The following is a 15,516-nucleotide window of genomic DNA, read 5'->3' as shown; positions in this document are numbered from 1 at the left end:
CAGGTGCGGAGCTCTTCCCGTCCAGCAATCGATACTCAGCTTCCTGACACATGAAAACCAGAAACGTATAATGTAATGTGTTGTTCGTATTCCGGCTCTGGAACCCAGCAGAGAAGAACAGATAAGATCGCTCTTACTTTAGTTTGCTATATAATTAGGCATCACATCAGATTGACTTGGACAGCATAAAGACAGCAGTGTCAACCCCCCCATTAAACCTAGAGGCAGCTGAATTTCCTCCTTAGTGCCCAGATCATACTCGGTTTGAGGAAACATTCTAATATTTTCTCCTGTGCACAGTTGACCCTCTTGCCCGTCCCCCGGAATCCCCTCTCCCTCTCAGTCCCCTCCCCCTCCCCCACCCACCTTGCAGATGGGTAGGCCAGAAAGTAAAAGGGATCCTCCGGAGGGAAGGACCTAAACGAGCAGACTCCTTTATCCGTGCCTCTCGTGAAAGTAAGCAAGGACACTTGCAGTTTCTGCTTTATTTACTTCCCCGCGCCTGCTTCTCCCTGCAACGTACACAGCCTCACACCTTTCCGAATCCTTTCCCAGCTCCGGTCTAAAGTAATCTGGCTGCCGAAGGGCAGAGGGAGGGAAGCCGCAGGCTCAGAGTGGCCATGTAATACACACCGGCTGATCTCTTCTGACATTTATCTCCGCTCGCGAGAGGAGATGGAACAGCTCACTCATGAAGATGAATGTCGGACACGAGGTGTGCCGTCATGCATCCTTCCGAGGGATCTCGGGGGGAGGTTTGGCGTGTGTGGAGTGTTAGTACCGCTGCCGACACGGGGAAGCCCGGTGGCCTGGCTGCTCTGCTTTATTAGACCCTGTTAAGTGAAATGATGCGCCCTCGTTAAACAGAGCTGGGTCGTTGTAAGATTATCTACTTCACTTTCTCTCTTGGTATTTGCTTATTTCATGCACCTGGAGAGGGGGGAAATGAGTTCCCAGCATATTTTTAAGTGCAAATGGAAATAGATTGAGTTCATAACTATGCATTTGTGTACTTTGCTTCTTGCTTCATTGAAGGCTTGATGATTATAAAAGTGTAGATTGGTCCTAAGACAAATGGTTCAGGGAGTGGAAAAGCAAAGGGGGAGCCTTTTAACGGGAAGAGCTGGCTCTATCCGACCCTGGGCCATCTTTGACCCAGCATGAACTATCTAGGGTCCGGCAACTCTGAGCAAACCCTTGATTTTCACCAGGCTCCTTCCTTCTCCATCTCAAAGAGCAGATCAAGGGGAGAAGGTTCTTGGAATCAGGCTTCCGCCACTTCTCATCATTGTATGACTGTGCGAAGATTACCCCAGCCCCAACGTCTGATTCCTTATCTGTAAAATGGAGACAATAATGGAATGAGGAAAAGCAGGTGGAAAGTTGAGCACAGTGTCTGGGGCACAGTAGGTGTTCAGTGAACGTCAGCAATCATCGGTAGCTGGTAGAAACTTCTCAGTGGCACCAGGGACATAAAGAATCAGTGAAATGTTTCATTTTCATGAGTTCTCATCTGTTCTGAGTTATATTCCTTCTGTTACTTTAGACTTTAAGCTTATAAGCATCCCTGACTTGTGAAGGCCAGAACTTCACATTCTTACTGGCTCAACTGGGCCAAAAGACTTCTTTTTGTCTTACCCATTTCCAAGAGATATAATAAAAGAGATCTTGGTCTTGGAGCCCACTCGTGGGGTTGAAACCCCGCTTGTTATGCTTTCTGTGTGGAGTTGCTTGAGATGCTTCATGTCCATAACCCTTGATTTCCCCATCTGTGGAGTGCTCAGTAACGCTTATCCTTAAAAAGATACCAGTAGGATTAGAGGTTGGAATATTCTAGGTGTTCTAGTTACTATTCCTGGAGTCCATTTGTTCTACAGACTGTAACTGGACAGGTGCTAAGTCCAGCTCCCCTGTGGAGCATGAAAATACACAAGCAAAGAAGCAGAATAGCCATCATAAAGGGTTAGTCATGAGGGAGAGACAGAGTGTGGTAAGAAATGTGGAAAAGAGCAGGTATCTGGGAAAGCTTCCAGGAAGAGGAAACCCTCGGGTTGAGACTTGAAGGCAGAAGGAGTTGTCTGAATGAGGTAGAAGGAAAGGGTTGTCTGTGTAAAGAAAGAACATGGGACCCCCTGAAAATAGAAAGGATGAATGTTAGCTTCCTTGCAAACATCCCTCAGGATGTTCACATCATAGTTGGGGAAACATAAGTCACTTGACCGTGCACAAACGGAATTGTTGCAAGAGAAGGGTTTCACTTTAGAGATTTATTGGACATTTCACTTTGAAGAAGGTGATCTTGGGGGACCATCCAGGTCCCCGAAGAGGAGAGTTTTTGCTACTGGTACAGTCATCTGGATTCTCCTGCTCCTTGTGCACGGCCACCAGGAGACTCCGGTGGGAAAACCTGACATTTGCTTTAGCCTCTGCTAGAGTTTCGATTCCAGACTAGGGTGGTCATGGAATCTCCTTCAGCAGAACCTCATCGTAAATGAAGGGATACCCATTTTTAAATCCCAGCATTCTGCAGTCATCGTGGGGAGGGCTGGCTTACCAGTGAGGAGCATGTATGTATGTATTTATTGATTTAAAAGATTTTGTTTACTTTTGCGAGAGAGAGAGAGCAATCATGAGTGGGGCGGGGGGAGAAGCAGACTTTCCAGAGAGCAGGGAGCCTGATGTGGGACTCAGTTCTGGGACCCTGGGATCATACCGTGAGCCCAAGGCAGACGCTTAGGGGACTGAGCCACCCAGGCGCCCCAGTGAGGAGCTTCTAGTCTTGCCCACAAGATTCTTGCCCGCCAAGCTTTAGAGAGAGAGAGAGAGAGTGTTGGGGCTGTGATAAGGTGGATTTCATATGACAAAAATGGCTATTCGAATTTCTTATACTTCCTTTAAATCATGAGAACGTAGGTCCATAGAAGTTCAAAAATGAAGAATCCTTTTATTTTATTTCTCTTTCTGTTTCACAGTAGCTCTTCTCTTCCTGGAGTCCAGGTTTGCTTTGAATGGTGGAAAGAGCCTAGGGGTGGGGATTTCACATCCTTGCTTTCTCTTCCTTTCATGCTTACTCTGATGGCTCGTGGGGTGAGGCTGAGTTTGCCTACAGCCAATGTCCCTGTGGTGTGACTTCGGTGTATCTAAGGGTAGAGTGCGAAGTAGACCAGGAAGTAGAGCAGGAAGTAGACCAGGAAGCATGCCTCGTGTCAAAGGAGACCACCCCCAGGGAAATCTTCTATACCGGAGCAAGATGCAGGCTCTGTGTTCACTCTTCATGGGTGAAGAACTTGGGGATGGAGAGGCACTAGGTGTTCTGTTTTCACCTGTGTTTACCTGCATGAATATGCTATATGGGGCGTGCGCACACGTGTGTGCTCACATGCATGTGCTAATAGGTGATGTGCTCTTCCACATTTTGGTCGGTGGCCAACATCTTGATCATTTGACTGGCTTGTTTCCTATCCCGTGGGTTGGCAGCGTAGAGGGGCGTAATTGACCAGTTCCCGTCGTTCAGGTAGGTGTCCGCTGGGTGAGCATTTGCAGGGGACCCTTTTATGGGTGGAATCGGAGAGAAAAGGTAGAGCATATGTGCCGGGCACGCTTTCTGAGCTGCCATCTGCTTCTTGACATACTTTCTAATAACCAGAGCCTGAGCTTGGAAGGAAGTCCAGAACTTTGGGGAAATGTGGAGAAAGGAGACCCAATTAGGTATCAAGATCCAGATGGCACCATGATTGAAGTTGCTGGTGCTGGAGTCACAAAGGAAATGGGTCCTCTTCATGTGATCCAAACAGTGACTGGGAGGATCACTTGGGGCGTGCATTGTTAGGGGGTGTCCTTCTCTCCCAAAATGAGCAGGGCCCCAGGGTGCTGTGTTGGCAGAAGCTGAGGCAAGAGAAATGTGTCAGGCCATCGTCTGTGGGACCGCCACTCCTAGTTATATCAGTATTGAAAACCCACAAAACCGTAAGAAACAAGACAGTTTGTTTTCTGTCTCTTCCTTTATTGCTTGCCTGATTTTGTTTGTTTGTTTGTTTGTTTGGTTGGTTGGTTTTTGTTTTGGTTGGGGATTCATGGTGGCCCATAGGTAACAAAAAGGCAGGAAAAAGGGCAGAAAAAAAATTTTCTTTTTCATTTTGCAAGAACAGAAATTCATTACCTGCTATTTCTTCCCTCTCCCCACCCTTTCCCCCAATAAAACCCCAAAGCACTATGGACAAGTAAGCGAATACTGTGAATGTTCAAAGGTGGAATTAATCTTTGGGTGTCTGGGCGTATTTTGCATCATAAAGCAGTCTTGATGATAACATTTCTCAGGGAAGCCCACACAGCTGCCTCTTCATCAACAGGCAAGGCGCGGGCATAACCGGCAGCGTGTGGGGAAAATATTGCTCGGAATGTACTTCTGGGTGCAATTTACTTTGATACTGTTCTGTGAAGTATCAAAATTGGTTCTTCATCTTTGACAAAGGAAAATGCGTACTCTGAAGCTCTGAGACGCTGAACCACATTTAGGGTGACAAATGTATTCCTTTGGGAAGCAAGTATTGTACAGTGGAATGAACAAAGCCTTCCTAGACAGACAGATCTGGGTTCGAGTTCCATCCCAACCACGTTCGAGTCTTGCAACCTTTGACAAATTAATTTGCCTTAGCTTTTGTTTCTTCATGCCCACGATGTGTTGTTGCAGTGATAACATAAGGTGATGTGGGTTAAGTGTCGCATTGGAACTCAGTATTAGTAGTCATGATTGTTAACAAAACCACTTGGCCGGCAGAAGGGAAAGAAAGAGCTGAACTTGGGGCTGGGGTAAGGCAGGGGCTGGGGGAGCCCACATTTGGGTAATAAAGTATCTCTCTGCCATTGCGTCTTGAGATGCACAGAATTACTCACATACCTGTCTGTTTTCTTGCTCCGTGACTCTGTAGGCTTCGCTTTCAGACATAGCAGGGAAAGGCTCATGGTATGTGTGCCACACAAGATGTGTGCCACAAATCATCCTCTGTGTTAATGCAGAATGTTATTAGCATATTTGTAGTAATATGTGCTCTGTGTGTGTGTGTGTGTGTTAGATTAGACCTGGGGTGCCCCAGTGGCTCAGTCAGTTAAGTCTGACTCTTGATTTTGGTTTAGGTCTTGATCTCAGGGTTATGGGATTGAGTCCTGTGTCAGGCTCTCTGCTGACTGTGGAGCCTCTTTGAGATTTTCCCCTTCTCCCTCTGCCCCTCCACCCCCGCGTGAGTGTGCTCTCCCTCTCCCTAAAGAGAGAGAGACAGGTGGACCCGCCTACACGTTGCTGGTTTGGCTCATGACCTGTCAGTTTCCCTCTTTTCTAAATTTCACCCAAATAGACTTTCGAGTGAGGAACATTTGTCACTATGTATCAGGGCAGGTTTATGGCATCTGCCTTCTCCTTTGTCTTTTAGGAATCATTATCGCCAGCGCACAGCTGCCACGGGAGGAGCATCTGAGAAGTGTTTTTACACCCTCACCTTTGTGGTCACCTTCCCGCACAATGAGGATGCCTGCTACCTGGCCTACCACTATCCCTATACCTACACAGCCCTCCTGGTAATGTGCCCTCGGCAGCATCACCCCAGATGGGCTGAAGGGGCTCTTTGGGGTTTCCCTGAAAATATTCAGTTAGGAGGCCCTGGCATCCTGGTGGGGAACGATAGTTGCCTTCCTAAGGGAGCCAGGCTTTGCTGTCACTGATCTGGTGACTTTCCGTGGGGGCCAGCTTCTTCTGTGGGCCGAGCGGGAGGCTGGGGGTCATGACAGGGATGTTCTGAGGCCCCCAGGAACACCAAGGGCTCTGCATTGGCAGGTCAAGTATACAAGGAGGTGGGCCTGTGTTGTAGGGGCTCTGTCTTTAAGAAACCCTCAAGTTGAAACATGAAGTCATGAGATTGGAGTGAGATGATCTAGTTGAAATGGGGGTAAAAAAAAAAAAAGAAAGAAAGAAATGGGGGTAAAAAACCACAAGGTCAGCCGAGAGGCAGATTTGAAGCCCATCACCCCACTGAGAGGAGTGAAGCAGAAGGTAAAGACGTGGAGAAGAAGCTGGAGGAAAGCACCTGAGCCCGTGAGCAAGCAGCCCCTTCAGCTTTTCTTGGTCGTGGTTCCCTTGGCCTTGGACGGGAGGTGCTAGAAGAATCCAGGGTATGCAAGAGGTGTGGAAGAAGCCAACACAGGGTCACTGCAGATGAGGGCCTCATTCTGGCTATAAGAGGGGTGTGGAGTTCAAACCTGATGTTAGCATTCCTGGGTTGGGTCTGTCTGGTCCCTGCAGAAGCCTCACTGGACAGATCTGAGAAAACCGCTTAAACTGTGCAGTTGCCTGTCATTGGGAAAAGTTGGCCAACTATCCCCCCTTCCCCCGCTGAGCTATTTCATGGCTATCCCGAGGATTAATGAGCTAGAAGTATCTTCAGTAAAGCACTCTCATCCTCTGTGTTAATGCAGAATGTTATTAGCATATTTGTAGTAATATGTGCTCTGTGTGTGTGTGTGTGTGTGTGTGTGTTATCTGTCACTTAGCCTGAAGGACGAGCATTCTCATTGTAAGTCTGTGATAAGGAGTGGGAAAAGATAATAATCAAGAACGTCCCTTGCCTTCAAAAGGAGCATACAGGTATACATGAACATTTTCCTCCATCGAGAAGGCCTGTCTGACACCACTTGGGTAACTGCTTCAGGAGAGTGTCTCCACCCTGTACCCCGTATGGTTGTCTGGCCTAAAGAGAGGGTTTTTTTTTATTGTTTTCCCAGATTGCAAAAGATGCACAACTAGTATTATTTGTGTTTCACACTCAGAGATCTCAAAAAGTTAATCCAAATGTTCGTCACAGGCGATGCCGTAACAAGCTATGTTTATTATAAAACGTGCTTTTCGCCTCTGGGGACGTAGAGCCGGCGAGATTCGTGATCGCCTTCAACAGCTGCTTTTATTGTCTTGCCTGAGAAGCGCCATGTGTAGAAAGTCGACTGGGGAATGGGACTCCTCTGGGTGTGTATGTTTTGCCTTTTCTGTTGGGGGAAGGATCCGGGGGTCCAGGACCCTGTTCTTTGCCCTTGTTGGAATATCTAGACACTGATGTGATTCTCAGTGGCAGTTAATATACAGCTTTAGAGCTTGAAAGGGGTTTGGGAAATCATCTGATTCACCCTTAACATTTGCAGATGCAAACAGTGAGGCCTAGACACCTTGCACCTAGCCAGTGGCCAAGCAGGGCATGGAACCCCAGCCTTTGATGGCTAGTCCTGTCCCTTTCTGCTGTTCTGTAGAAAAAGTGTAGAAGAAATTCAGCAAAATTCTGTTCTGGGATCAAGATCAGTGACCTTGCCTCCTCTGATGGATTTAGCTACTGTAACAGTAGTCTGCCTTTATAGGTACATGTAGTATCAAGTTATGTGATTGTATAATGTCTGATGGTTCATTCAAGTCATCAACCCATGGTTTTTATCTGAAATACTGAGTGCCTCAAATGTGGTTCAGCAGGATCATGTTGTTCCTCAAACACAGTGCAGTTTTTACCCCCAGAAGCTCTGACAGGTTCTTGTGAGGGTCCTGCTGTTTCAAAGTCTAGAACTTAAGGTAAGAAGCCACATGCAGTCGGGCTCTGGCTGAAAAAGTTTCAGATTTGAATCAACTTGCAGGCGCCTACCTTGCATGAACCCATGAGACCATCTCATGGTACAAATGGGACCCTGTTTGGTTCTCTCTCTGTTTTTATCTTATTTTCTTTTTCCTTCCCTTCCCCTATGCTCATCTATTTTGTTTCTTAAATTCCACATTTGAATGAAATCATATGGTATTTGTCCTTCTCTGACTGACTTATCTCACTAAGCATAATATCCATAATACATCATCGCAAGTGGCAAGATTGCATTCTTTTTGATGGCCGAGTAATATTCCATTGTATAGACTTAACTGTAGGAAACACACTGAGAGAGGATGGAGGAGACGTGGGTCAGGGGATGGGGTAACTGGGTGATGGGCATTAAGGAGGGGCCTTGAGAGAATGAGCCCTGGGCGCTCTTACATTTACATTTACATCAACTGAGGAATCACTAAACTCTACCCCTGAAACTAATAGTAGGCTCTATGTGAACTAAATTGAATTTAAATAACAAATTTTTAAAAAAGAAAATGGGACCGTGTTAGGGGAACAGCACTATCCAGATGAACCACGTCCATGGCTCTCAGTGTTATGGATGAAACCATGGGGTGATGACTTGACCCCACCATCAGAAGTTGTACCACACGCACAGCTCAGTGGCTGCGTGGACCTACAGCAGTGGGCTCCAGTTGGAGGAGCTAGTGTCCATCATGCCTTATGCCTCTGGGATCCACTTACCTCTTGTGCTCTTGTCAGACCACAGGATCTGGAATTTACAATCAACAAATAGCTTGGGAACCAGTAGAGTCGCGGGGGGTGATTTTGTCTTGAGCGGGGACAAGAACACAGGAAAAGAGGAGACCCCTCCCCTCCCAGCTCCTTGGTCTCCATGAGAGGAAGAGAGACCTTGTCAGAATCGAAGCTCACTGACTTGTTCCTTAGCCCGTTGACTGGAACCTCTTCCCGTTGAGCAAGTTTGACTAGAGTTAATGAAGAAGAGACAAAGGATAAAGGATATGTTTTCATTTCTCTTAAATGAGCAGAGCAGAGTAAGAAAGACATTTGTTACTTGAAGGTGAAAAATGATATATGATCAGTTTGGGGTTTTACATTTCCGGTAATGCCTGGTCTTTGTTCTCTCCAGGTTTAAGACTGTAATGGACTCTAAGTCTTCTCTTCAAAATCTCTTCCTCCCGTCCTGCACACAAGGAGTACGTTCCACAGTGCACAGTACCCATTTTTATTTTTGGACATGTCCTAAGGAGAGACAGTTTTCCTTCCAGCAGATCAGTGATAATTAAATGTGAATGATACCCCGAGGGCAGAATTAACTGCATGTTACTTGGGGTTGATGCTGAGGGGATGGAGAATACATTTCTATGTGGAGTTTACAATTTGTAAATCTCCTCTAATATGGATTATGTTTAATAATCACAGGCATTTTTGAAGTGGAGGACATGTGTATCGGATGTTTTTCAACATGAATGCAATTTTGCAACTTAAAAAATTTTTATTATTCTCTTATAATATGAGAATTAGCATTTGGTCCTTTCCAACTGATGTCTTCCAGATGCTTGCCAGGAACTCTGTGAGATAATTCTCCAAATTATAGTATTAAAATAAAGCAAAAATAAAGAAATATAATATTATTATAGTTAGGAAGCAAGCAAGTGGAATTCTATTTTAACCATCCATATCAAGCTGTCAGTAATTGCAACGATGGTTCAAGTGTTAGCAATTCTCATTAAAGTATTTGGATTATATTGTGGATTGTTCCAAGGTAGCCAGTAGTGTTGGTTGAAAATGGGGCCCCAAGAGAGTTTCTGATGGGCGTTTTAGAGGGCAGGAAGGTAGGATCTCACTGGGCACTTAAAGCAGTACAAGTTGGCAGGAGTTAAGAAAAGTGATCATAAGTAGGGTCCATATGTTGGCAGAGCTTAAGGCTTTGAAAGTTGGAGCAGGATTTTTCATTGGACATATATATACGTATGGTGGCAGGCATTCCCACTATTATCTTTAGAGACGAAATGGAGTATAGTGTAGGGAAAGAGAGAATGGGAGAAGGAAAGAAAAGAGAAAATTAGAGCGTCATTTGCACAATCTTTTAGAAGGGCTCAGCATATAAAAGCAATTACCACACGGGTTGTTATGAAGGGTAAATGACTTGCTACGTGGAAAGTGTTGGCCAAGCATGTGCGTGTACTGAGTGATATTAGATGGTAGGCATCAGAGCATTTATTCTCTTTTTTATAATGATGTGTAATCATTTTCTCCATCAGGCTGATGGGGAGATACCCATTCTGTAACTCACAATAAAATTAAAATTCTGTAAAAAACAAAAAACAAATATAGGACCACAAGGAAATAAATACAAAGGCTACTGATGGCTGTCTTAGGGATGTTGATTAAAATAATTTTTAAACTCTCTTTTCTAAGTCATCAGTGATATGACTTCATTTATTTTTAATGGAAAAAGGACATTAACATCATCTTTTCTTTCCAGTTGGCAAATCTGTGACCAGACACTTCTTAAATTAAGTCTGTTTAACGTAGAGAGAGAGGTACTGGCCGACGGGTGGTCCGAGAAAGCCTGTTAGAGCCCCGGGCGGCACGCTCTATGGCTTCTGTTTAGCTTACCTGGGTCATTTGTTCTTACCTTGTGATGAGACACCTTCCAGTCTCCAACAAGTACATTTAAGTGACAACTGAGGACTAGTCTGTATACAGATAAAATTGCCTGTCTCCTTAGGAGTGAGCTTTCTTCTGCATTAAGGGGACAGAGAAGAGAGTAGTTTAAGGGCTACCAGTGAAAAATGAGTGATTTTTGAGTGCAGGTGCTTCTCATTTTATCAGTAGCCATTGGTGGGGGTAACCTGCTGTGGTCAAGTGAAACCTTTTCTGGACGTTTTAAGAGAGCAGCTGTTAGGGGAGAAGGGGGCAGAAGGCTCCTGTGGAGAGGAGCCCAGGAGGCTGCAGCCTACCTTGTCATCCTGGCATCTCTCATGGAGAGGTAGGATTTGCTCCTAAGAAGATAGTCTCTCTGGGGCTCCCATCATTGCCGTGAACTCATTCCCATTTTTGTAAAGAAACCTGCCCCTGTGGCTCCCACAGAGCCACGATTGTATCTGGTTGTTGACATGGGCTTTGAGAAGCCCTGCTCCTCTCCTCACTGATCCCAGCAAAGCCCAGTTACACATGGCCTTGCTGGACTCGAGTGGAGCGTTCGCCTCCAAACCGTTTTCCGGAGAACGATGCAGAGCCATTTCTGTAAAAGGAAACCCCACAGAAGTTGCTGGCTGGTTTGCCTCTGGACGTCTTTGGTATGACTGGAGTCAGGAAAACGCCCTAAGGATGGAGGTGTCCCATATTCCATGGCAGGTGGAATGGGGCAGAGATTCCCTTGAGGCGTGTGGGGAGATGGTTGCGCGAACAAGCAGTGAACAGAAAATGAACTTCGGCTGAAAGATGATCGGCAGCTGTTGAGTTGTGATAGTGTTAATCATAAAAAATAATCATTGAAAATTTCACAGAGAATTCACGGGAGAAGAAAAGTGTAACCATGCTTGCTCCCAGATTTGCTGCTAGGTGGCATGCAACAGTGATGTTGTTCTTGTTTATTTGAGTAGAGTGGGTGCATGATGTTACAGTGTTAGTTTCAGGTGTATGACAAGTGATCGGACATCTCTGTCTGTCCTGCAGCTATGAAGGGCAGTGTTCACAATGATGGTTTCTCTCTCTCTCTCTCTCTTTTTTTTTTTTTTAACTTTTTTCTCTCATACTCAGTTGTGTTTGGTGACTTCTGTCGTAGACACACTGCTTCCAAACCTGCTTCCTATATATGATTTATAAAATTTGGATGTGTTGTTATTATTTTTTAGATTTAACATCAGACACCAAAGACCTGTGGCCTGTGTCTAACTTTGTGACATCACCAGTGCTTCTGTTGAGAAGCCCTCCCCTCCCCACCTTCCATCCCGTAAGGACCCTTGTAGCCATAATGAAATGATAAATGAATTAACTTTGATGGCAAAAAAAAAAAAGCCTCATAGAAACAGTTCAGCAAAGACTGCATTTTCCAAAGCACATTCTGTAGCATTCCAGTATCCTGAGATCTTTAAAGAAAGAGAGTTTAGTGGTCGTATAAATTCATAAAACACTGTGGGCTAGTTTTTCTTCTAGGTTCATAGCGCCTCTTGGCGAATTGAAGAATCTGAAAAGTTCTGGGCCCATGAAAATGTTTTCATTTTCTTTAACTCACCATGTTCCCAGTCCTTTGGCTGTGAATTTCCCACGTCTCCACCTCCCTGTCCACACCCCAGCCCTTGTAACATCCTGCAGAATATATTTGGGGAAGATTCTGCAGAAAAGAATATTGCTTTCCCGGTTTGGGAATCTGGAATCTTGAGAGTAATCCGGAAGCAGGTGCCATGAAGTCTGGATTTCAGTAATAACCCATACTGGGAGCAGCTTTCACGTAGAAACTTACAAAAGAGATTAAAATAATTCGTTTATGATCTCAGAGAGTTTCATCCAAATTCATGACTGTCTTTATTCTCTTCACTAATTTTCTGGAATTCCCTTTTACTGGGATGGATGAGACATGGCTGACAGCCTGAAAGGGACATTTCCTTTCTTGTCCTGGACCATCTCTCCCAGGAGACCAGATGGCCCACTCCTTCTACCGGGACTTTAATTACACCGATTTAATTGATTTTTCCTTTTCATACACGAATTTCTTCCATGAGCTGCTTTCAGGAGGACATTTTTCTATTCTCTAATGTTTTGATGTTTGCTCTATTTCAAACCATTTTTACATATGCCTAATTTCATTTAATTATTGTCAGGTAATGTGGTTTGTACAGCTTCTACTTTTGGGGGGGGGAATTTAGGGAATTTTTAAAAAGCCCTGTATATGGTTAGTTTTTATTACAGTTCCATGGATGTTTGAGGGAAAAAATGTTCCGTGCAGAGACAAAGCTTGACATTTATCTATAAAAACAATATTGTTCAAACACCCATATCATTACTTTTGTGCAGCTGATTTATTCAACACTTCCTTAAAGAGTCTCCTATTCCTCGTACCATTTTCCCCCTTCTGCTGTTTTTGCGATATATATTTCAATCTATGTTATTTGATTCTGAAGATTTATGAGTTTTATATGTTCATCGTGAATCGTGCCCTTTATCAAAATAAGATTTTTAAATACCATTTAAGGTACTTGGTCTTAAACATGACTTTGTCATATATTACGATTGCCAGGCCTGCTTTAATTTATATTTGCTTATCCTTTAAGTTTCAATACTTCTTTCCTGAAATTTTTTAGTGGAGGCAAACAAAATAGATCATTTAGGAGTGCTTTTCATATGCATTATGTATTTTTCCTTTCTCTCAGAGTACTTCTTATATACAGTAGATGGTGGGATTTAAAAAAAAAATGAATCTGAAAGTTTCTGTCATTTAATAAGGCTCTTTAATCTATTTATAGTTATAACAATTTTCGGTGTTCTTTCATTATGATTTTATACTATTTTCCATGCATCTTTGCTCTTCTTTCTGTCTCCCTCCTCCTTCCTGCTTTTCTTCTTCCATTTTCCCTCCTTCTCTCTCTCTCTTTCATGAAACACGGGCTGACCATATTTTCTTTCACTGTTTCCCCTTAGTGCTTCTAATTCTACTAGTGTTTCCCTTTTTGTTCTTAAAAAACATATGTGAGCCTATATTTCTCTATCAATAATAACAGCTAACACTGAGTGTTTCCTGTATGATAGGCACTTTTCACACATTAAATTAGAGCAACCACTGAGTGAGGTGGGTATTTTTATATCCCTTTGAAAGATAAGAAAACTGAGTCACAAAGAGGCTAAGAATAGAATTTACATACCTTTTCCAGCTTCCACAGCTCAAATTTGAATCAAGGCAGTTTGATGCAAGAGCCTACCCTCTTAGTCATCTTGCTATATTGCCTGTTTTCAAGGATGATACACTGGCACTGTGTCTGTGTAAGTTAAGAAAGTTCATATTTTGCTTTAATTTACTCTTCCCTCACATATCACTTTTTTAAAACTTTTTTAAGATTTTATTTATTTATTTGACAGAGAGAGATCACAAGTAGGCAGAGAGGCAGGCAGAGAGAGAGAGGAGGAAGCAGACTCCCTGCTGAGCAGAGAGTCCGACGTGGGACTCCATCCCAGGACCCTGAGATCATGACTTGAGCCGAAGGCAGCGGCTTAACCCACTGAGCCACCCAGGTGCCCCGCATATCACTTTTTTAAGAAAGATTTATTTGAAAGAGAGAGATCGAGCAAGTGAGCGTACCATGGGGAAGGTTGGAGGGAAAGGGAGAGAGAAACTTAAGACTCTGCACTGACCGTGGAGCCCAATACAAACATAACTGAGCCCATGACTGTGAGATTCCAGTCAGAACAGAAACCAAGAGTTGGGTACTTAACAGACTATACCCAGGTGCCCCTGCACATTGCTCTTAAATTTTTTTTAAATTTAAGTTCAATTTAATTAACATACAGTATATAATTAGTTTCAGTGACTCATCAGTTGGATGTAACACCCTGGGCTCATTATGTCAAGTGCTCTTTTATTTAATGCCCATCATGCAGTTACCTCATCTCCCCACCCGCTTCCCCTCCAGCAACATTTAGTTTGTTTCCTAGAGCTAAGACTTTGTTATGGGGCATCTGGGTGGCTCTGTGGGTTAAAGCCTCTGCCTTCAGCTTGGGTTGTGAACCTGGGGTACTGGGATCGAGCCCCACATCAGGCTCTCTGCTCAGCAAGGAGCCTGCTTCCCTTCCTCTCTCTCTGCCTGCCTCTCTGCCTACTTGTGATCTCTGGTCTGTCAAATAAATAAAATCTTAAAAAAAAAAAAAAAGAGTTTGTTATGGTTTGTCTCCCTCTCTGTTTTCGTCTTATTTTATTTTTCCTTCCCTTCCTCTGCATTCATCTGTTTTATTTCTTAAATGCCACATATGAGTCAAATCATATGGTATTTGTCTTTCTCTGACTGACTGACTTTAGCATAATACCCTCTAGTTCCATCCACGTCATTGCACATGGCAAGATTTCATTCTTTTTGATGGCTGAGTCACACACCACGTTTTCTTTATCCCTTCATCTATCGATGGACATTTGGGCTCTGTTCCTGTTTTGGCTCTGGTGGATGTTGCTGCTATAAACATTAGGGAGCAGCTGCCCCTTCAAATGACTACATTTGTATCCTTTGGATATACACCTAGTAGTGTAATTGCTGCATTATAGTGTAGCTGTTTTAACCTTTTTTGAGGGGCCTCCATACTGTTTTGCAGAGTGGCTATACCAGTTTGCATTCCCACCAAGGGTGTAAGAAAGTTCCCCTTTCTCCACATTCTCACCAACATCTGTTTTTTCCTTAGTTGTTAATTTTAACCGTTCTGACAGGTGACTGCACATCTCTTTTGAATTTCATTTTAAAGCTGGATGATGATACTAAGATTTGATAATCTTTATTTTCTCCCTACCCAATTATTTTTTATAGTGGCATTATTATATTTCAATATATTTAAATTTGTACTATATTTATATTTGCATTGTGTACTTGTATTATTAGATTATATTTTGTGTATTTGTATTTTATGTTTGTATTATGTAGTAACCCTGCTTTCAGTAGTCATGTAAACTCACACCTTGTTTAACTGGGCTGTCCTATTATATTGTATTTTAGCTTGATTTGGGGGCAGACGAAGTATGTCTTCAAGTTACTATTTTCAGTAAAGATAAGGTGATATGCTCTTGTCCATCTGAGCATGTACGCCACATGTGGTCATGCACGAACACTTGGCTGGTTATAGGTTTACCAGATAACAGTCCTTTCTACTTTCAAACACAACGTAGTGCTCTTTTTCC

At 43.7% G+C, this 15,516-nt stretch overlaps 1 protein-coding gene across 1 annotated transcript in view; it reads left to right on the top strand.

Moving 5' to 3' along the window:
- The window catches only part of AGBL1 (AGBL carboxypeptidase 1), a 727,538-nt gene that overhangs the window by 162,344 nt on the left and 549,678 nt on the right, over positions 1–15,516 (top strand). Inside the window, exon 16 of the mRNA XM_004774140.2 lies at positions 5,427–5,571. Within this exon, the coding sequence (XP_004774197.2) occupies positions 5,427–5,571 (145 nt within the window). The remainder of the gene's footprint in view (positions 1–5,426; positions 5,572–15,516) is intronic.

This window comes from Mustela putorius, unplaced genomic scaffold (genome assembly GCF_011764305.1).
Source record: "Mustela putorius furo isolate JIRA1106 unplaced genomic scaffold, ASM1176430v1.1 tig00003875_pilon_pilon_pilon, whole genome shotgun sequence".
Taxonomy (NCBI): domain Eukaryota; kingdom Metazoa; phylum Chordata; class Mammalia; order Carnivora; family Mustelidae; genus Mustela; species Mustela putorius.
Note: the sequence above shows the minus strand (reverse complement) of the source record. Positions and strands in the feature narration are given on the sequence as shown.